The sequence below is a fragment of the Pituophis catenifer genome, unplaced genomic scaffold, assembly GCF_029215685.1.
Source record: "Pituophis catenifer annectens isolate HBS135680 unplaced genomic scaffold, rPitCat1.0.hap2 SCAF_3, whole genome shotgun sequence".
Lineage (NCBI taxonomy): Eukaryota > Metazoa > Chordata > Lepidosauria > Squamata > Colubridae > Pituophis > Pituophis catenifer.
Window position 1 is genome coordinate 147,121,212 of NW_027256883.1, and position 23,478 is coordinate 147,144,689.

The 23,478-nt window shown below is 37.2% G+C and overlaps 2 protein-coding genes across 2 annotated transcripts in view; one reads left to right on the plus strand and one right to left on the minus strand.

Annotated features, from left to right (window-relative positions):
* JAK1 (Janus kinase 1) overlaps positions 1-5,736 on the plus strand; it is a 53,793-nt gene extending 48,057 nt beyond the window's left edge. Inside the window, exons 23-26 of the mRNA XM_070941280.1 lie at positions 194-366; positions 2,359-2,476; positions 2,852-2,962; positions 3,898-5,736. Coding sequence (XP_070797381.1) covers positions 194-366; positions 2,359-2,476; positions 2,852-2,962; positions 3,898-3,999 — 504 coding nt within the window. The 3' untranslated portion in view covers positions 4,000-5,736. The remainder of the gene's footprint in view (positions 1-193; positions 367-2,358; positions 2,477-2,851; positions 2,963-3,897) is intronic.
* A 1,574-nt stretch (positions 5,737-7,310) lies between these two features.
* The window catches only part of RAVER2 (ribonucleoprotein, PTB binding 2), a 41,833-nt gene continuing 25,665 nt past the window's right edge, over positions 7,311-23,478 (minus strand). Inside the window, 10 exon segments of the mRNA XM_070941281.1 lie at positions 7,311-8,967; positions 9,617-9,742; positions 12,799-12,888; positions 14,524-14,672; positions 15,687-15,798; positions 17,801-18,053; positions 19,029-19,071; positions 19,074-19,143; positions 19,382-19,480; positions 23,189-23,271. Coding sequence (XP_070797382.1) covers positions 8,821-8,967; positions 9,617-9,742; positions 12,799-12,888; positions 14,524-14,672; positions 15,687-15,798; positions 17,801-18,053; positions 19,029-19,071; positions 19,074-19,143; positions 19,382-19,480; positions 23,189-23,271 — 1,172 coding nt within the window. The 3' untranslated portion in view covers positions 7,311-8,820.

Below are 23,478 nucleotides of genomic sequence, written 5' to 3' on the forward strand. Positions count from 1 at the left end.
GTCCATGAAGGCTTGAAGAAATGTTATGATTTAAATCTTAAGTCTTGGGGGGGGGGAGGTCTGTGGCCATGGCCACAAAAGGTATTTAAAGGGGATCCATGATGAAGAAAAAGTTGAGAACCACTGTTCTAAGGGGTTGGTCTGCAGCCAGAAGAAAATAAAATTGACTTCAGATGTTTGTTTCTTCATTCAGGGAATGGATTATCTTGGATCTCGACAGTATGTTCATCGAGACTTAGCAGCGAGGAACGTTCTGGTTGAAAATGAGCAGAGAGTAAAGATTGGGGACTTTGGGCTGACCAAAACCATTGAAACTGATAAGGAATATTACAAAGTGAATGATGATCGAGACAGCCCTGTGTTCTGGTAAGAGATGGCCAGTAGGAACCTAAGCAATTATTTTTCCTTCAAGAAAGGAGTTGGCTAAAGTGAATGAACCTCTTCTGTGTCACTGTGGACTATTATGTTGTATAATCCTAGGCTTCCTGGTCCAACGTGATACTGTCGTGATATTCTGTAGTCAGTCAGCTGCAGCCCATTGGGAACTGGGCCATGCAAGCTGCATTTGTACAACCCCCACAACTGCTGCTGCCTGTTCGCAGAGCCGGAAAGATTGGGTAGAGTAAGCAGGGAAAATATCCTTATTTATTTATTTATTTATTTATTTATTTATTTATTTATTTATTTATTTATTTATTCATTCATTCATTCATTCATTCATTCATTCATTCATTCATTCATTCATTCATTTATTATTTGATAAAATTTGTATGCCGCCCTATCTCCAAGGACTTAGGGCGGCTCACAATGACAGTCGACCAAGCGACTGTTAAAAACAACGAATATACATAAAAAAATCAAGGAAGTTTTTTTTAAAAAAAATTTAAAATATACTACCCCATTATACAGGTAGTCCTCAAGTTACGATCACAATTGAGTCCAAAATGTATGTTGTTAAGTGAGAAATTTGTTAAGTGAATTTTGCCCCAATTTTACAATTTTTCTTACCACATTTGTTAAATGAATCACTGCAGCTGTTAAATTAATAACATACCGTGTTTCCCCGAAAATAAGACCCTGTCTTATATTTTTTGAACCCTGAAATAAGCGCTTGGCCTTATTGCCATGCACTCAAAAGCCCGATTGGGCTTATTATCAGGGGATGTCTTATTTTAGGGAAAACACAGTAGTTGTTAAGTGAATCTGGTTTCCCCATTGACTTTGCTTGTCAGAAGGTCACAAAATGTGGTTACATGACGTGATTACTGGACTGCAACTGTCATAAATGTGAGTCAGTTGTCAAGCATTCAAATGTCAATCATGTGACCATGGGGATGCTACAATGGTTGTAAGCGTAAAAAACGGTCATAAATCACCCTTTTCAGTGATGATGTAACTTTGAACAGTTACTAAATGAACTCTTGTAAGTCAAGGACTACCTGTAACTGGAAGACATGATTGGTTAAAATCATTTGAGTTAATTATATGGATTTGACCTAAAATGAGAATATTGTATAATCTATTACAATCTCAAGATTACTGTTACATGAATATAAGTACAAATAAAGGCATAACTTCCATTAATGGTTTACTTCCATTAATGTTTAGATGGAGGCAAGCATCTACCCCATCCCCCAAATGGCTACAAACCAACTTTGAAAGTGATTGTTGTGCCAGAGGTGTTGGGAGAGCATCAAATTGCCTACCTACTTTAGCCTAAGCACAGGAATTGTTAAAGAAACCTTTGAATTGGACCTTAGTCTCATCTCCTAAAAACTTTTATTTTCTGCTGTAACAGTTGCTTATTTTCAGTAACCTATTGCTTAACATTTCAGTTCTTCAATTCAGTTTCCTTTTTGTTTTCTCTTCAACCGATGCATAGCACTTGTGTTTGTTCTTCAACCCTTTGTTCTAGGACAGTGATGGCGAACTTTTTCTGAACCGAGTGCCCAAAGTGCACACGTGCATGTGTGCCCAAACCCCCAAAATGCAATGCGCACGCGGCCCCCTGCATGTCTCCATGCATGTGGCCCCCGTACATGCGTGCGTGGCCCCCACATGCCCCCCATGCATGCACAGCAGAGACCCGAAGACCAGCTGGCTGGCGGGAGGAGTGTGCACATGTCCGGTGGAGCTGAACTGGAGCGACTATCAGAAAGGGTGCGGCGTGCCACCTCTAGCACGCGTGCCATAGGTTCACCATCATGGTTCTAGGATTAAATTAACAAAGCACATTGTGATGACTTTATCTCTACAACCCAGAAATCAAACATTTCCCAGTATTAATTGGGTAAATGCTGGGCAACAATGCTAAATAATACCAGTTAAATAATAATATTAAATCTCCTATGTTTGCAGGTATGCCCCTGAATGCCTATTACAGAGCAAATTCTATATTGCTTCAGACGTCTGGTCTTTTGGAGTGACCCTGTATGAACTTTTAACATACTGTGATTCTGAGTGTAGTCCAATGGCAGTAAGTAGCAGTGAAATATTTTTTTCCCCTACTGTAATGCTCATGATCCCACAGGGGATTCTTCCTTGCAGGCAGTTTCTGAGATGCTGAATTTCCCATAATTTGTTTAAAAAGTGGGGGTGGCATAAATATTCAGGGCATTTTTCTGGAAATGCCTACCAAATATATTTTTAAATGTTTAAACTGAATAGGTTGAACTGTCCGCAGTTCTAGACCTTTTAAGCCAATTGGTATTTGTGGTTATATTTGTCAATTTATTGGGGGAAGGAACAGCATGCACGAAGTTATCAACATAAAGTTTTGCTAATATTAATGCCCATATTATTGGACCTATCAGGAGGAATGCTGCTTAGTATATATTTTTGTAACCTACAGGAATTCCTGAATATGATTGGCCCAACGCAAGGCCAGATGACAGTCACGCGGCTGGTACGCATATTAGCAGAGGGAAAGCGTTTGCCTTGTCCTAAAAACTGTCCAGAAGAGGTAAACATGTTTTTGCCTTTGTTCCTTTTATAAAAGGGCCTCCGATTTGTAAAGCATTTTTTAACTGCCATCAAAATGACAACACTTTTAAGCACTAAACCATAACAGATTTACACAAATCTAAGTCTAATTAGCAAGGTTCTCTCAGGCATAGGTACACCCCCTCCTTATATGCTGTCTGAAAGTTCCTGCCCTGGGTCACAGGAAAATCCCTCAATTGCCCAAATTTGAATTAGTTACATGGTAAGGCTGGATCAACTCCTCTCACTGTAATCGAAGTATTGAGTCAACTCACTGTAAATGTTCCCCTTCCCACTTTAATTATCCAAGTGATCTATTTCCTTTTCCCAAGAATTTCTGCAGAACTTCGGCTGAGTTGTGATTTGCCTCCAGGGCTTGGGCGCGGGGATAGAATGCCATATTTAAATCCATTGATGACAAATAAGTAGGATCTCATTACTTTATAGAGAAGACATTCGGAGGAAAACAATATCCTCTTTATAATAAATTTGAGCATTCCAGCCTTGATCATTATTCCCCAAACATCTTTTTTGTAATCATTTTATTGCAAGTTTTAGTTACAAATTTTTACAGCTTTACTAATGTCATATTTGGCCCTTTTCTTTTTTCAGTTTCTTCATCAAGCATGGAATGAAGCATGTAATAATTCTGTATGATAATCAATTTTAGCATATTCTAATAGCCTTACAAATTGCAGGACACTTAAAACATAATTAGAGTCTCTTTCTTAAATGGCTTCCCTTAAGATAGTTATAGAAACAAACTCCTATAAGGGAGGGGGGGAAAAGCAAGTCAGACGTGGGGTTTCCTGCTTCTTTAGCTAATATAGGATTTTAAAAAAGGTGTCTTGTGTGCTGTCACAACCTCAGGAAGCAAATGTCGTGGTAAGAACCTTTGTGCCTTTTATTTTCTAGGTTAACCAACTGATGAGAAAGTGTTGGGTACAGGACCCTGGTGAGAGGACAACTTTTCACAATCTGATTCAAGGCTTTGAAACACTCATTGCGAAGTTATAATCCAACATTTTTATACTGCTATTGTTGAATATTTTTAAAAAGACAGCCTGTTGCTACATTTTGTAATTTTGCAATTCAGCAATTCCTTTTTGCTTGGAAATAAGAGTTTGCTACTCAGTCAACCCAGTGAGTACTTGGCAGTCGCCCTCTGTGTGATGGCCAGAACTGTTGTATTCCATTCATTTAGGTTCAAATTGGTGAAAATAGTGATTGGCTTGTGCAACATATGAATGTTATCAAAATGTTTAAAAGAAAACAGAAGTTTTGTCAGGATAATGGCCTGGAGGTATGCAGCATGTTACATTGCTTCTTCATGAAAGCCTCTGAAAATGTACATTGTGCAAAAATGCTAATGCTGTTTTTGCTGGAAGAGCCATACAAATATTCCTATTCACTGGGAAGGCTTGGATATGGATCTGTAACCTTCAAATTCAGTTACCCGCATAACTTGAGTAGGATACATCTGAACTCATCTTAAAAGTGGGAAAGTTTATATCATATTATGGATACTTGCTATTCATAGGAAGAAATTACTATAAAGCATATTGTTGCGGAACTCACTAGTTCTTTACGTCGCAGCCTATTTCTTTTTGTATATTGTGTATTTGTAAACTTTGTCTCCTATATGCTTGGTGCCACCTAGCCTCCATCACATGTATAAAGCTGAGACCTCTGCTAGTCATTCATCCCTAGGACATCATTTGATGTTTTCATTTATTTACTTCCCTCTAAATGGAAAGCTAAGGAAATCGTCTGTTAAAAATTGTCATTTTTGGTTGGGGAAGAATGTTGAATTAGGACATTTGGGCCAGGGCCAAATGCCAGCGGTCGCTCCTTTTACTATGAAGGGAAATTTCCAAATGAAACAGTTCAAATAACTTTTAATTTTTTTATATACAGTAGGTGTTCTGCATCTTATGCAGAATGCAGGATTTTTATATGCCCATCTTTTTATATGCGAGCCAAATAGTAGGTAAATGGAAAAGCATTATATCAATATTGAAGTGACACACCTCATGCTTGATAATATTTTTAGTAAATATCATGAGGCAAACCAACAAATTAAGCAGCTAGCCAGAGAAGTGACCTGGGTGTATCTTTTATTCTGAACTGCAATGTCCCTTTTGCACAAGGATGTTGCCACAGATAAAATATGTTACAATACATTATTCAACAATAATGTATGTATTTTATCTGTAGTTTATAAAGGAAATAGTCAGAACTTTATAGATTTGGAAAGCTCTTGAGCTGGATCCAGATTTAATCACTGTTACAGAAAAGCGCTTTATTTCATTGGTCAATTCTAAGTATACTTAACCCAATCTGTTGAATCTAAATAAACCTGATCCCTTCTATATTTTTAGTTGAAGGAAAAGGGCAATATGCATATACATGGAAAGGAACCATGATACTGGATTTATCAGATTATCCTTTTCGCTGTCAATTCACAAGTCTTTTTTAGGTTAAAAAAAATAAAATAAGGGGCATTCTTCTTTAAAAGGAAGCTATTCTTTCCTAAAATAAAATATTGCATTTACAGAGTAATTCAGGATTTGCAATAATGTAAAATGTAGTTTTAATCCTAACCATCTTTCAAATTGCCTGTTCTTTTATGTAATCTATACATATTCTATATGCACTTTGTTATTCTTTATTAAAGAAAACCCTGTTGATTTTATCCAGAAATGTTCATTTTTTTAAAAAATGTTCCAAATAAAGACTTTGTGCTCCAGCCTATACTCCACATACTTTGAAGTGATTGGTCCATCTCAGTCGGCCATTTTTATGTTTTGTCATTTTCATGTCCATTTCCCTGATAGCTGTTCATTTTATTCATTTATTTGTTATACAGTATTTATAGAGCCCCGCAATATGACTCACTGGGCTATGTGTAACAAGGTCAGGTATGACTCACTGGGCTATGTGTAACAAAGAACACCCAAAAAAAGATTATGATTATTCATGCATATCAAGTTGAATGTCTGCAGTTGGTTAACTTTGGCCAAAAGCAGCGTAGGATTTTTTTTTTTAAAGGTTTTCATAGAAGCCACTGGGGTAAGGGTGCTGCGTGCACTATTTCATAATGAATTGTTGGATATGAAAAAGCTGGTCTACTTTTGGATACATGATGTAAATTCAGTCTAGTTCTACTGAATTAGTTCTACGGCATGATGGCTCAGTGATTAAGACACTGGGCTTGTCAGCTGACCACCTATCCGTGCGCTATCTCCTGCAAACCTAGCAGTTTGAAAGCATCTAAATGCAAATAGATAAATAGGTACCACTTTGGTGGGAAGGTAACAGTGCATCATAATGCCATGTTGTCCACATGACCGCGGAAACATCTTCAGACAGTACTAGCTCAATGGCCCTTGAAATGGAGATAAGCACCACCTCGGAAATGACTAGTGGAGTAAAATCTACAGGGGCTCTTATTTTACCTACTACAGGACTTCTGTGTAGAATTTCACCTCCCATAATGTATACAAAGAAGCCTTTTATAAAGCTGCTCACCATCAAAGAAGTGCAGTATTGTTTGAACTTGTTTGGGCAAATGAATGAGACACTTTTTTTTTTTTTTTTTGCATTTCTACTGGTTTTTTTTTTTTTTCTATTCAAGTTTAGCACATGCCTAGAAAATTGCAATTTGAGGGCATGGACAAAATAATTCATGCTGCTGTGATCTATCAATAGAACTAAAGCATCAGTATCAAACTCAAGGCCCAAGGGCCAGATCTGGCCCGTGAGGTGATTAGATCTGACCCGTGGGGCCAATCTACAACCGGGTAGTACAGGAGAGAGTGAGCGAGTGTGGCCTGGCGTCCCCGCGCTTCCCTTTGACTCACGACGCTGGCACTCTCACTCTCGACTCCTCTGCGCATGCCCAGGGGGCAGGTCCTAGCATGACCCTGCACTCCAGCAGGAGTTCAAGGAGGTAAGCACAGCCAGGAGCCCCCTTGGGGAAGCAGGGCTGGGTTGGGGAGTCCTGGTGCCCTGGGAATTTGAGGGCCGACTGAGTGCTTGCCCTCTGCTGCCCAGGGCTCCAGGCAGCCTGCACTGCCATCCACATGGCCTGAGAGGCAAGGCTCCTGTGGAGGACAAGGGTTTGGCACTCACCCTGGTCTCGCCTTCTTCAACTGGAGACACTGGATCCCCCCAGTCCTGTCCAGGCCAACACAGGCGCCCGCTCAACACAAGTGATGTTGAGCTGGCCATGCCCCATCCGGCCCACCAAGGTCAACCACAACCCTGATGTGGCTCTCAATGAAATCGAGTTTGAAACTCTTGAACTAAAGTTATGGACAAAGCCATACAGAAATACAATTTTATTAGGCATACATTTAATGAGGTTCACTTTGTAAACCATCTAAAGGACTATAACTTGATGAAGATATAATCAGGCAATACAATTTTATCATACTTGCTTATTTCCTAAATTTCTGTAACATTGCAGGTAAAAAAAGTTGATTGCCAAATGTGTACATTCTTCAGCTGATTTAACCTCTTCCTGTATGAGCAAAGTGGACTAAACTATATAGGCTTGTAAGAACATTTACTTGCCCGTTTATTTATCAAGAGCATGAGTGGTCAAACGGTAATGGAAATGTAATGAGACCAATACATAAATATAGTAGATCCAATTAAGGTTGCACTCAAAGTGCTGCCAGAAGTGGCTTCCTTCTTCCAGGAGCATACGACAAAAACCCATTGCTTAATGTCAAAATATGACAGGTCTAATTCTACAGAACAGCTACTTGTGGCAATTAAGCTGCTATTGAACTCAGTGACACAACCCCAATAAACATTTCAATCAGATTTAAATACATTTAGTTTTATAAGTAAAGTCATATTACAGTTCTCAATACTGGGCACACAGTGGTAAATAAGCCTGTTTCAAACACATTTTCACTCACAAGAAAAGTAAACCAGTTAGAAATAAAAGAGAGCATATCAACAGAAGCATTTCATGTATGTACAAAGTATTACTTCTGGGGAGCGTCCCCACAAATTGTCAAAAAAGTGGGACAAAAAAGAGTTTCCAAATTGGAAGTGAGATAAATCAGATGTCTGCAAGAATCATCTGGAAAGCATATTCTTTTAATTAAATGCAAGTGACTGTAATAAATTCAGCTGCAACTGGATATTAAATATATGTTCATACACACTATAATTGAAACTGTGTTTAAATATTGTCTCTAGATTTAGAACTTATAATTTTAAAGGCCAGCATCTACAAATGTAAATCTAGCATCAGTCCTTCAGTTCCACAGAAACTTTGTCATAATATACTTTATATTTCAACAATGTTATTTTCAATAAGACATGTGTATCTTGACATTTTCCTAACTTACTGCTAGGAGAGTTGTCTAATTTTATTTACATTTTGAATCTAAACCCAATCATTTCAATAATATTGTATTATTATTATTATTGAAACAGACAATAGAATTATAACGAATCCTCTTCAATCAAGGACTTTAAGTCATCAAAGAGACTTCTTGTAACATTACTGACCAGCATTATTGCTTTTTAAGGGTATCGATGCAGTTTCTAAGCAAGACATTAGGAAAGTTCCATTATTTCATTGTTTTGAGAGTAGCTCTCACACCATAACATTGCTGTTCTTCTAAAACACGTTACTGTCAACCCAAACAACAACAAAATTAATCCGGAAGACGAGCCTCTTTCCCCATACCATTTTTCCTTATCAAATTAATTTTTGCAATACTATTGCACATGTTATCTACAATATATATATTAAAAGATAACAGTGGCAAGAATGCCACAAGAAGTGATTTTGATTTCAATTAGATAGAAATCTTAATAGACACGCTTTCTTTTAAGGTACAGTTCTGTATAATGCATTCCGGAGTCCTCAGTATGTGGGCCAACATATTCCACTGGACTGTCTTCTGGATTTGTGATGAGGTATGAAGAGCTCCGCTTTTCATTTTTTACTGGCGTCATCTAAGGATCATAAAAAGTCAATTATAGTAATGTGCAGCACCTAAAGAATGCTGAATTTGACATTTGATAAACTCTAACCATGATTCACACAAGAAAGTGATCTTAACAGATACAGTATAAATAGTTGGTTCCAGAGCTTTATCCCCTGAATTATGTATTCCTGGATGGAATTATATAAACTATTCCTGCTGGTGGAAAAGGAATTTATATGAAGCTTCCAGTGCTGCCCTTCGAGAACACTGGCTCTTCAAGGATCTGTTAAATTTTTTTAGACCAGGACTACACAAGTAAAAATCCAATGTAGGATTTTGCTGACACCAGGAGACCTAAATTGGTTCCAATTTCATGGTTACTCTGAAAAGTTCCATTACCAAAATAATGAAGACAAATAGCATTCACAACAACTCTAATAAATTAGCAATGTTTCAGAACTCTTAATGGTAGCACAAGATCTCAACTGAGAATACACATCTGTTCAAAATGTAGTAATGAAAAAAACAAATTTACAAATTTTATTTGCTACTTATCCTTCAATGTATCTTCACATGATATAGGACTTCGGAAGCTCTGGATTGTAGCTACTGGTACTTAAATGTTGGTTATGTTTGATGCATTCCATAGCTTTAGGCTCTAGCAGAAATATTTTTACCTTCAGGGGATTTTGAGGTGTAAACGGCAAGACACTTGGATGGAAGAATCCTTGAGCTGCAGCATAATATGAAGGCATAACCTGTAAATAGGTACCATAATCACCATAAACTCCTCCATTGGATTCCTACAGAACAGGAAAATAAAAATGTGTGTTAGGAAGCTGATAACCAATTAAGAAATTAAATTACTGCAAGAAATTAATAACATACATTTTCAGAGAGAGAAGTATATCTCTGGCATAATACTTGAAGAATGGAGTAGAAGAGATTGTTGTCTTAAATTTCTCTAGATTCTAAAGTTCACTAGTTAACCTGGCTGCCATTGCTATAGCCTAATTTGTTATAGCACTGTTGTAAAGATAAAGTAATTACATATAGTAGGCACTACCTTATATTCCCCTTGATAACTCGTGATCTTTGTCTTCGTTGGGGCTGCCTTCTTTCCATATATACCATAAGTGTGCGCCATTTCCTCTCCCTTCATGACAGGAGGGGAGAGTCCTGGTGAAGCCTCCTCCTCAGCTGATCTATTCCTATGGAATTGCCTGCCTCTTTGCTGGGGAAGGGAGCTGTGAACCCTGAGAAAACCAGCTCCACATTCCTTCTCCTTCCTGTGAGGAACATGGTTGACCTTTCGCCAGCACCATCCAGCCAACCCTGCCTCACTAGCAGGCATCTCAGTTGCTCCCTCATCCTTCCTTTTTCCTCATATAATATAGATTTGTGTCATTTCCCTTCCCCTCAGGAGAGTCCCAAAAGAAAGCTTCCTCCTCCTCTTCCTTCTCCTCACTAAGGAACTGCCTACATTTTGCTGGGGAGTTGGGGGGAAGGCAACTATGGACACCCTTCCCCCTAGTGGTGAAATCCTCCGAGGTCTGCCACTGGTTTGCTGTGCGCGCATGCATGGCGCGTGCCAAACACATGCTGTATGCGCACATGCACACTGGGTGCCAAATGCGCACTGTGTGTGCATGCACAGTGCGTGCCAAATGTGCACTTTGCACACATACGCACCACAGGCACTACTGCACAGCATGGAAAAAGGCTTAAGAAAGTAAGTAGAACAGCGAGGGGGGGAACAGCTGTGCCGCGCAATTTAGATTCACTAGAAAGCAGGATTTCCTGCTTTCTAGCGAATATAAATCGCGTGGCACAGCTAATCATTGGAAATACCGGTTCGGATGAATTGGTAGCATTTTTTTAATACTGGTTCACCCAAACCGGTAGCTTTTATTACTATTGGTTCGCCTGAACCAGTGCGAACTGGTAGCATTTCATACCTGCTTCCACCCCACTCTGTCCCCCAAAGGCACCTTCATTCCAGGGAGGAATAGGGCTCATCCATCAGCATTCCTTAGCCAACTCTATCTTGCCCGCAGGTATCCGAATGACTCTTATTTTTCCTCAGAGCTTTCAAGCTTCAGTTCGAAAGGAGCCAAAGGCTGCTCACCTATTCAGCCTTGCTGACAGCTGATTGGGTGCAAAGGCCAGAGGAAGGCAGGAAAGTGGGCGGACTTACATTTATCCCATTTTCCCTTGCACCATGGAATCTATGGGTTTCTGGGAAGTGTAATCAAAAGGCAGCTGCAACCTTGCCAAATTTCAGTCCCAGGGAAGTCAAGGGTCCTGGATTTTGGATGCATTCTGTAAGTTAGCCCATTTGAGGTACATTGATTCAAAAAATGCTTGTTTCTTAAGAATGAACTGTTTCACCCAAATGAAGGGGTGTAATTTATGAGAGTTTTAATGGTGTATAGCTAGGAAAACCAAAATACAAAATAAAGTCTAGGTGACAGAAATATACTGTATGTAAACTCCAAAAGCAAAGCTTTTCCAGGAATCTGTCACAACACGTTTCACTAGAAAGCTATTCATTCTTAATTACACCCCGACTTTGGAATTTCAATTCACTCTGCAAGGGATTAGCCCTGAGTTTCTGGAAGCTGCAAGTCATGTAAAATTGACACATAAGCTACTAACTGGTGCCTAGTATCTGATCCCTGATCAACATTGTGAATGTAGAATAAGATCAAGCTCTGGACAAGTGCATTTTATCCCATCCCTATTGCAAAAAAACATTCCCCGGAGACTCTACTCTGCTACACTTTGCACAATCCCTTACACGAAGACGGGAAATGTTGCCTAGGGCAGAGTTGCTGCTGCTGCTGCTTCATAGGACAAAAACAGAGGTTTAATTCTTTGATTTTTTGGGTAGGGTTGGGGAAGGGTTCAGTCTGAAGCCCTGGAGAGTAGTGACTGTAACCAATATAGAGCTAAATGGACAATGTGATATGAGGCAGTTTTCTGATAAATCATGTGAGAAATTCAATGAAGCATGAAAAAGGATTGCTGAAAAGACCCAACAGTGCACATAAACGAGAAAATGAAAACACAGGTTTGCAACTTGAAGTGTTATTTATGCATAAATTATAATAGTACACAGCTTTGCTTCTCACCTCACACCCTGGGGAAAAACTCCTCTGAATTAAATTTCTTTCTAGACTACAGCAAAAAATATGCAGTTGGCAGAAGCAATGCATTTATTCCTGCCTCCCCACCAAATTCTGAAGCCAATTCTGAACAATTTCCTATCACCCGAAGAGAAGCAGGTTGGAAATGTGGCAAGGGATATGGCTCTGCTAGACTCCAATGGTTCAGGTGAATTTGATTGTAATAGGAAAAAATAAAATAACAATGGCCTGTTTCTTTGATTATATATAAAATCAGAAAATGAAAATAACAAAACTGTATCTAATTTTTAAAAGAAAGATAGTATAATTGACAAATTGTTACTTATATACATTGCATTAATAAATTATCAGCACATAAAATCCTGCTAAATTCCATGAGTCTCATGGCTGAAATAGTCTCTTTTTTTTCTTTCTAAAAATTCAAGTCAGCAAAAAGCCACCAAATTTGCCTACTGACATTTCTTGGCACACAGATCTCCTTAGCGTCTGAAAGACTTTTTCAATGATGTAACAAAATAATAAATAATAAGTTTCCTGGATGCACTCCAGAAATATCATTTATTTTCATGTGCTAGAAATAAATTCTGATCCAAACACATTGAAGAAATTAATACCTTAAGATAACTGTAAAAGAGAAAAGCATCATCTTTAGCTCCTAAAATGAAAAGCAGGATATTAACCCAGCAAATAAACAAATGAAACAAACTTACGTCTGAGCCACTGTTTTCTAAGTCTCCTACTTTAGTTTGAATGGTATGGTAGGCCTGAGCATACTGCTGATACCACTGCTGGACTGAATCCTACAAAAGGCAAAAGCATTATTTATTTATTTTTCATAATTATTATTTTGTCAATTGTTTGACACCAAGTTTTGCAAACCAGCTACCCCAATTTTTATAACTTGTGTTGTTTCATTTAAAGCAAAAGCAATGTTTAAATTACATTTCCTATAAAACAATACATAATCAAACTGTAGCCACAAATTCTTTTTTTGCCAAATGATATCAAACTTCCAATATAACTTTCAAGTCTGCCCTGCATACTTTCAAATTTGCTAACTAGAGAATACTAGCTTCAATTTACAGTACAGTATAGTGGTTAAGATTAGAAATCGGGGGACCATGTTTTCTAGTTCTGCCTTGGTGTCTGTGGGCCAGTCTCTATCTCTCAGCCCAGAAAGGAGGCAATGGCAAATCACTTCTGAAAAATCTTGCCAAGAAAATGTCAAGGATTTATCTAAGAGGTCTCTGAGAACCAGACCCTAATGAATGGAAAATAAACAAACAACTTTTCCACTAAGAAAGAGTTTGCTTGATCTGTTTTTATGGTTAATGTTATGCCTTTTTAATCTTGTATTAAAATTGGTCCTTAGTACAATGTTCTATTTGATTCATCATACCAGCTTTTTCCTAAGTGGCATGTTATGTTACTTTATAGAGTCAGCAATTTGTGCTTTTTTAATAATACAATACAAATACCTGTTGTGTGTTTGAGAGGTGGTTTGGGAATCTTGGCTAGCTCATAGGTCAAAGGAGAAGGCTCTCCAACAAATTTAAACTATCCAGAATCTGAAATCAATGGCCTAGGTTAAATAAGAGTGTGCCTTCCCTGGGTTTCTCTTGGGAATAGAAGATAATTTCAAATATCATCTCGCCAAATCAGCTCCATTTACCAATGTTCTTATGCATGCCACAGTTATATTACAGATCAGTGACAGAAAATTCTTGTATAAGCAATGATGGTTTTAGCTCTAGAGCTGATTCCAGGGGTGCTAACTGTAGTACCATCCCAATTGAAGACCATCTGCCTCTTTGTGCTTCTAAATCGTACAATAGAGTTTCTTATAGCTGTTGGCAATGGGATTCCGAATCTGTATAAATTATGTGCGCACTTTATTTCTTCTTCTATACAATCTACTGTGCTGTTAAATTAACAGCTAATAGCTCTTGACAAGTAAAAGGAATAGGCATACTATACCAAGTATGACCTCCAATTTGCAGGTCATTTCATTTCTTATTCGCATGAATTCACTATAAGAACTCTTTTGAATCTTAGTACCATATGGTTACAGTCAAGGGTGGGTTCTACTTATCTTTGCTACCAGTTTGCAATGGGAGCGCGCGTGCGCACTTCTGCGCATGCGCAAATCATACCTTATGACATCCGGGTGGGTGGGCAGAGCCTCCCACCGCTTTTATTATTGGTTCTCAAGAACCAGGAGCAACCCACCACTGGTTACAGTACATTTTTTCCTCCAGGACAACAATATCACTATTTACTTGTATTCCAGTCCTTAGCACTGAGAATCTGACATGTTTTGCAAATCTTGCTGATTGATGGTTCTCAGTTATCACCAGTCTGGAGAACTAATGCTAGCCTTCATAAGAAGAGTGCATTGTCCACAGCTGCAGTGACATTATATATCTCTCACATACCTGTGTGTAATCGCTGTATTGTCGTGAGTAGTTAAAGGAGTTTTCCACTGCATGCTGTGGTGTGTTTCCCTGAGCATTTACACTGTTGACTGAGTTACTTGCAGCTACAGATTGTGGCTTAGTATTATTAGCTTTGTTGGGGACTACTCCTAAAAGAAGAAATTATAAACTTATTAATAATTATAACAAGGTTTAAGTAACCCTTTCCCCAAAGGCCCTTAGAGTGGTACATGTACATGTACACAGTACAATATTGAACAAATTCATAGAGCTATTCTTTTAAAAACAAAATAAAATAAGGCACTATTTAGCATACAGTGATACTTTGGTACTTGGCTGCTTCAAAACTCGTCAAATTTGGTATTCGATGCATTTTGAAGCAAAAATGTTGTCCCAGTATTCATTGTTTGTTTGGTATGATTAGAAAAGGGGGACAACTGTGGAGAATGGACAGGAAGTCGGCCATGCTGGAAAGGTTGCTGACATAGGAAAAGGAACAGACAGGAAGTGAACAAAGGGTCACGTGGTCAATCACGGTTTGTTTGGCACATGTGATTTTTAGTACTCGTTGAGCCTTCTGGAACCAATTAACAATGAGTATTGAGGTACCACTGTAATTTAAAGGACTTAATCTTAGCTACACTCTCTCAGCCCTATTCTGGGAATTGTAAAACAGACATCTGCCAACCCACACTGGACATATATGGTAGATTATGATCCATGCTCTTCAATAAGGCACCATCTTAATGAGCCATGGTGGCGCAGTGGTTAGAGCACAGTACTGCAGGCTACTTCTGCTGACTGCTGGCTGTAGTTCGGCAGTTCAAATCTCACCAGGCTCAAGGTTGACTCAGCCTTCCATCCTTCCGAGGTGGGTAAAATGAGGACCCAGATTGTTGGGGGAACTATGCTGACTCTGTAAACCACTTAGAGAGTGCTGTAAAGCACCGTGAAGCGGTATATAAGTCTAAGTGCTATTGCTATTGCTATTGCTATTGCTATTGCTATTGCTATTGCTATTGCTATGCTGCAGTGGATTGTATGATAATCAGCAGCAGCAGAAACAACAGCAGATCTTTTTATTGTAAACCCTTCTTAAAGGCAAGTTCCATATTTAAATTATATCAAATGATATAACTGTATTATCTGAAAGTACTGCTTACCTGAAAGACACACAGAAGGCAGAACACTTGCCAAGTTCAAATAGGGATTTGTGCTGAGGTGTATTTCCTTAGGAGGTTCTCCAAGTAGAGAGGTTTGATTTTTGGAACAACTCTATAAAATAAATATATTTCATCACATAATTGCAGCTGAAGTACAAAGTGATTTTCCATTAGAAAACTTCTCACGGTACTAACTAGAAGTGTCATTACAATTTTTAACTCTTATTTATTTATCTATAAATTTATCCACTCTTTTTAAAGGACAACACAATAATTACCACTTCAGACACACACAAAAACTTTATCTGTGCTATAAATTTCTTATAAGTACTATTCAAGCTCTTGCTTATGTATCTGAGATAGAAATAAAAGACAAACAAAAGTAAAGCATATATAGAAAAACCATGACACTGTTTTGGCTATTCTCACATATAATATAAAAGCCTTTTGGATTTTTATTATCCCCCCCCCCAAGTCTTCATCAAACTTTAAAAGCTTGAAAGCCAGAAGGGTAAACTCTCTTTCAAGCTGAATTGTTGGTATGCAACAATCAACAAATGTCTCTTCCTTTTAGACAACAAAAATGTAGCATACTTTTCTGTTCTACTAAAGAGCAGGCTGGATATTTGCAACTGAAGGAAACTAATCTAGGAGCCAATACGGAATATAATCCTTCCTTCTTCAAGGCAGAACGAATGACTATATAATCATCTTTACTTTAGACAACCTTAAACCAGACTGGTAAAACCAGATTAGCCAGTTAATTTATAGGCTGGGAGACAGGTCTTTATCCACCAAACTACTAAAAGGAAAACAGGGAAGTATATTAACTATACTCTCTTCTGAGCTATATCAAAGCAATGTCTCTATGTACAGGAAGAGCGAGATAACACAAATTTAATATGGCACTAAGGTTAAGTCATGTCACATAAAAAAAAGCAGAATAGGAAAGAGGAAATGGAAGCTGCCTGAAACAACTTACATTACAAAAACCATGTAAAGTTATGATAATGGAAAGTATTAAAAAGTTTGCTAAGTAAAATAAGATAGGAAAATTGATTTAAGAGAATAACTGCTGATTGATATGTATAGAAAACATAAGAGAGAAGGAAAAAAGGAATACACAGCTATTAGTATGAAACAAAAGAAAAACCACATTTTAAAAGTGTGTATTTTTGAATGAATATTCTCTAAATCAGGGGTGTCAAACTTGCGGCCCATGGGCTGGATGCATCTAACGCTGGCCACGCCCACCCCCGGTTTAGCGAAGGGGGAAAAAGTTGCGATATGTCACGTGATGATGACGCACTGAAGCCTATCATCCCTGTCCTAAATTGATGAAAACCATGAGTGCCTTTTTTATCTCAGAAAATGTTTCTTGAAAATGAAGACAGAAGCAGAATGAAAAGTTTCACAGGTCTGTTTACAATTTTGTCAGTGAAATATAGACATATTATTTAGCAGTTACCTTGCAAATCACATACATACAAAATATGTATATAATTTTAAAAAATGATGAACCATGATTTAAAATATATTTCCAAGCCCTACATTTTTGTTATTATATCAGTTTAAAGATAAACGCAAAGAAATGTCTAGCCTTATAAGGAGAATCTTAAATCAATCCTGCCATAAGTAAAGCTGTTCAGATTTCAAATTTTGGTTTAGGAAGGAACTCACCTTCAGATCAACTGCAAAAAACTTGGTTGCATTAGGTGTCATGATAGATCATGGTTTATTTCACTAAAGTAGATTAAGTAAACCTTAACTGACTTTTTTCAATTGCATCCAAGACATATGGTTTGCAAACCATTATCCCATTATGGCTTAGCACGATAGGTAAATTTCATCTTCCTGATATTTAACTATACTTAATGCAAATAAAGCAATTAATTGAAAATGACAGGAAACACTTTTCATTACATTTCTACATTTTAATAAGAGCCATTAGTCTTTCACTGTAATTTAGAAATAATAATCTGTTTGAAAATGCTTTTTGCAATTAAGATTTGAATGCTGATAAAACAATTGTAAAACGTCTCACTGGCTCAACGCTAATGAATGTAAATACAAGAGAGAAAGAAAGAAAAAAAAGCTGAATCCAGTTTTCTTACACCTATGCTTGAGTCAGTATTCTTTGGCTGGCTCTGTTGCTGAAGTTGTCCTCCCTGAAGGCCTCCTGCAGCAACATTTGTTAAGCTTTGTAGATATGCTTGAGATGCAGAACCAGTGCCTTCTGTCAGTTCCAGTGAAGATGGCAATTTCTCTTGGGTGTTAGTTTGCCTTGGCACTGCTTGCCCAGTTACATGCTGGTTTGGGAAGAATGGCAGTAAGCCCATCCCTGCTGCCACCGCCGTTGGAGCTGGAGTCTGATGAGATACTGTAGAATCAGTCATAAATAGAAAAAACTGTTACAGAATAGAACACTGGTTTACTACATGAAAAGCACTAAGGTTCACATTGATATTTGCAACAAATTATTTAAATATACTTACTTACTACATACTGTACAAACCTATTGAATACATGTGCACACTATATTGTTCACCTTTTATACACCAATTTTGGAAGAAAATTCTGCTTGTGATTTGCCCTAAGAATGGAATTCTAGATGATAGCAGTCATCTTATTTTTCTATGTCCAAAACAGTCAATGTTGATCTCTTTGAAATGTACAATAATATTTAGTTTGATCACTAATTAATAAATGACATCCATATACCATTTGTTTCTTGAAATACTGTTAATGATAACTATATTTTAAAGAATACTATAATAGTTTTAAACTTCTGTTATCTCTGAAAGGAAAAATATAAAATAAAAGGATTTTATTTAGTATAAAATTTCTGCAACAGGTTGCAACACTAAGGGAGACTTATCTGACAGAAAGTCTATTAAACACATTGCAACTTTTAAATAAATCTGAATAAGAGGGCACAATGTAGTGGGTAAATGTAGTGCACACAATATAATTTTATTTTTATTTTTTGCATTATGTTTTAATGATTTAAAACGTTTTTATGATTGTTCACCATCCAGAGTTCATGGTTTGAGATGGGTGGCTATACAAATTGAATAAATGTATAAAGTTAGAGCCACTGTTTCTGCTACTGGGCAAAAATAATTAACTCATATATCTGGCTATTAAAATAATATTGAATTATGCCCCTAAAATTGGGTCACTAAAATTATCACATGACCATCGAGTGCTGTGACAGTTGTAAATTTGAGCAATTTTTTTATAATGTTGTAACTTTAAATGGTTGCTAAATGAGGCTGTCAGTAAGCGAGAACTACCTATATTTTCAAAATGAATTTCTGCTACTATAATAGATAACAAAATGTCACTTGCATGGTTCTCCTTGACTCCCCATGTCCGTGGCCACTTGTGGTAAAGGCCCCATTCCTAACATTGTTTGAAGCAACATAGCTGGAGGCTCTCCAAGCAAACTTGGTTTCTACAAAGAAAAAAGACTATAGATTACTTTTTAAAATGTATTTGATTAAAATTGTTTCAAGGATTTCCAATGCACACACTCTGTTTTACCATATTAGCTGATAACAGAAGAAAAAAAAAAGGAAATACTACTACTGCTACTATTATTGGCAACAAAAATATGAATTAGAAGATATTTTCATTCTTCATTTTAGCCAGGTGTTTGGCCTAAATTGTAAATACAAGATTATTTAACTCACACTATTAGGTTGTATATTCTCAATCTTTGATAGTGGTGCCATATGTAGAGGTGATAAATTTTGTAGCAACAAATTTGATGCATTTCCATAAACAGGACCCTGTAAGATTGAAAGGAATAGAATTATGTATGAGACAATTGAATATTTGAAACAAATATTATTCCAAACAAGAGAAAGAGATAAAGATAAAAATTCATTTCATATATATTTCACCAACTATATGATTCAATCTTCAAAATTCAGAATTCCTTTCAACAATAAAGATGTATCACGTATTTGTGAAATGACAACTACTGATATAGGTCACTGCATATCTCTTTGGGATAGCTACTAAATTTTCCTTCTGAGAACTAGTACACATACCCCTATTGTTCATTTTACTTTTCTAAAAGATGGTAAAATGTAGGATCCATGGTGGCACAGTGGCTGGAATGCAGTATTGCAGGCTAATTCTGCCAATTGCTAGCCAACTGCCAGTGGTTCAGTCCTGACCGGCTCAAGGTTGACTCAGCCTTCCATCCTTCCGAGGTCGGTAAAATGAGGACCAGATTATTGGGGGCAATATGCTGACTCTGTAACTGCTTAGAGAGGGCTGTAAAGCATTGTGAAATGGTATATAAATCTAAGTGCTATTGCTAAAATATGTAACCTATAAGTGAAGTTTTTTAAAAAATGTAAACACATTTCTCTTAATGGAAACAATCACATTATCGCTGTTTTAGTTTTCCACTACAAATTTGATTATTTTCCAATTTTAGGAAGAAATAATATTACAGATGTGCCTTCCTATTTCAAAGGATGGATATAAATGTAAATAACTGAAAATTTAAAACTAGTTGTTTTTTAACAAGTGCAAGCAACTGATTGACCTTGTCCAGGATAAGAAGTTAAATAGGGTTAGTCCTAGTTTTTATTTAGATGGCAGACTACCAGTAAATACTGGGTCTGTAAACTAGACTGGACAGTTGAAAAAATAAACCAGAAGGTGGCCATACACTTCTGTATTACAGGTAATCCTTGACTTACAACCATTCAGTTAGTGACCATTCAAAGTTACAATGGACCAAAAAAAGTGACGTATGACCATTTTTCACTTTATGACCATTGCAGCATCCCCATGATTATGTAATCACATGATTTTGCATGTATTTATGACAGTTGCATTGTTTCTAACAAGCAAAGTCAATAGCTGAAACCAGATTCATTTAACAATTGTGTGATTCACTCAACACCAACAGTGATGCACTTAACAACTGAGGCAAAAAAGTTATGAGTGAGGCACAACTCACTTAACAACGGCCTTGCTTCATAATGGAAATTTTGGGCTCAATTGTGGTTGTAAGTCAAAGTCTACCTGTATTGCTAAGAAAACAACAAGGGCCTAATTTGAGAGGAACTACTTTTTAAGATAGATACACTATCTATTTCCAAATATATGTAACTAAACAAACAAAAGATTCAAACCATAATTTAAAATAATCAAAAAATCCCTGTTTTATAAAGTTTAGAACAGAATAGAATAGAATAGCAGTGTTGGAAGGGACTTGGATGTCTTCTAGTCCAACCCCCTGCTTAGGCAGAAAACCCTAAACCATTTCAGATAAATGGTTGTCCAATCTCTTCTTAAAAACTTCCAGTGTTGGAGAATTCACAACTTCTGGAGTCAAGTTGTTCGACTGGTTAATTGTTCTAACTGTCAGGAAATTTCTCCTTAGTTCTAGGTTGCTTCTCTCTTTGATTAGTTTCCATCCATTGCTTCTTGTCCTGCCCTCAGGTGCTTTGGAGAATGGACTTCCTCTTCTTTGGGGCAACCCCTGAGGTATCGGAACACTGCTATCATGTCACCCCTGGTCCTTCTTTTCGTTAAATTAGAGATACCCAATCCCAGCAACCATTCTTTATATGTTTTAGCCTTCGGTCCCCTAATCATCTTCATTGCTCTTCTCTGCACTCTTTCTAGTGCAGAGAAGAAACCAGCACAACTTCTTCTATGTCAGAGACTGCAACTTCCAACTAGTAGCCTCCTAGTAGCTTTCTGGTGCCATTACCAGAAGTGGCAGAAGAAAAGCTTTTTGTTCTTTTCAATGGATTTAAGGGTTGATTACATGGGAAACATTTCATTTCCCAGAGACCTTTGAATCCCATTCTCTTCCCCCACCACCTTTTTTTGGAGAATTTTAATCTCCAAAAGATGATGCTAGAAGAAAACTATTTTGCTGCCAAAATTCACCAAGACAAACTTTGGGGTAGTACTACATGCAGTCTATGAGATTAAGGAAAGATATTCTCTACATTATTAAGTAAGTACATTGCATACTATGTCACTATATAATCTTGAAAATACGTTTATTTATTTGTTTATTTGTATGTATCTGTATCCCACCTTTATTATTTTTACAAATAACTCAAGGCAGCCAACATATCCAACACACCTTTTTCCTACTATTTTCTCCACAATAACAACCTTGTGAGGTGGGTTGGGCTGAGAGACTGGCCCAAAGTCTCCCAGCTGCTTTCATGGCTAAGGCAGGACTAGAACTCACACTCTCCCAATGCGTACCCTGGCACCTTAATCACTAGACCAAACTGGGTCTAGTTATTTATTATTCTACATCTTGGTTAATAAGGATTAAGAAAATAGATGTTATCCATTACCATATTAATTGATGATTCATTCCAAAGAAGAGTGAAATAATAAGTCTGTTGTTTGGGATTGGTAAAGAGTTTGATTCCAATACCATCTGAAAGGGCAGCAGGTTTCCCATGCATAGTTGAAACCAGTGGTGAAATTCAAATTTTTTTACTACCGGTTTTGTGGGCATGGCATGGGTTGGTGGGTGGGGCTTGGTGCGCGTGGCAGGGGAAGGATATTACAAAATCTCGATTCCCACCCCACTCCAGGGGAAGGATACTGCAAAATCCCCATTCCTTCCCCACTCCTGGGGGAAGGATATTGCAAAATCTCCATTTCCACCCCACTGGGGCCAGCCAGAGGTGGCATTTGCCGGTTCTCAGAACTACTCAAAATTTCCGTTACCGGTTCTCCGAACTACTCAAAATATCCGCTACCGGTTCTCCAGAACCTGTCAGAACTTGCTGGATTTTACCCCTGGTTAAAACACACTTTAAAACAAAGTAACACTGTGGCAAAGCACTTATTTGGCCAATTATGGGGAGTCACTGAGTTCCAAAGAAATCTGAGTAACAGGTTTTTCAGTATAAGTATAAAAATAAAAACTTTCTCTGAAAGTATCACAAGAGTGCTATGAAAAAAAATATAGCCTTAATAGCTAACTTCAGATTTTAGATATCTTTAACACCAGAAATCTTCCTTTCTACTGCTCTACTGCAAAAAAAAAAAAAAAAAAAAGGTTATTTGTGGTATAAGGCATATCAAATGCAAGTAAGGTGATGAAATAATAACCTTAGCAGTATGATTTCTGTTATGTACAGTGTTTTTTTCCTTCAAGCTAGAAAGAGCACAAATATAACATAGAGACAAATCAATAATTCAGTTTAATTTATAACAACTTCTCATGTGTTTCTTATATTTGTTACTTTAATAAGAAAATCAAGATCATGTTTTGTCTCTTTTGCTCTCTAGCGAGCAAATTCTAGAAATTAAATTTGAGAATACATAAAACCGATGTTTCAATTAAGAAGTCAAGATAAATACTGTAATAATTTACCATTCCATACTGTAGCATCTAATTACCTCCTATTGCTATTATTATGATAATACACTAAAATTCTAACTCTTATGTATCATACATCTGCTTCACCAATATATGTTATCTATAAACATACCTGATGAATTTTATTCAAATGCAAAAAGGCTGGACCGACTGATGGATTTACAAGATGAGGCACATTCATGGGAGCTCCTAGGACTATTTTAGGAAGAAAAAAAAATAACCGGATTTATCGTAAATTTACTTATAATACCTATGCTAAGATAATGTATGAATAGCTAAACATTATTTTAAAGGGCTTATCTTTTGCAATAATTCTGTATAATCAGACATGTAAATAACTGAGCTTCAGTAGAGTTGCTTGAGTCTGTTTTTGTCCAAAATGGCTGACTGTCAGACATTATA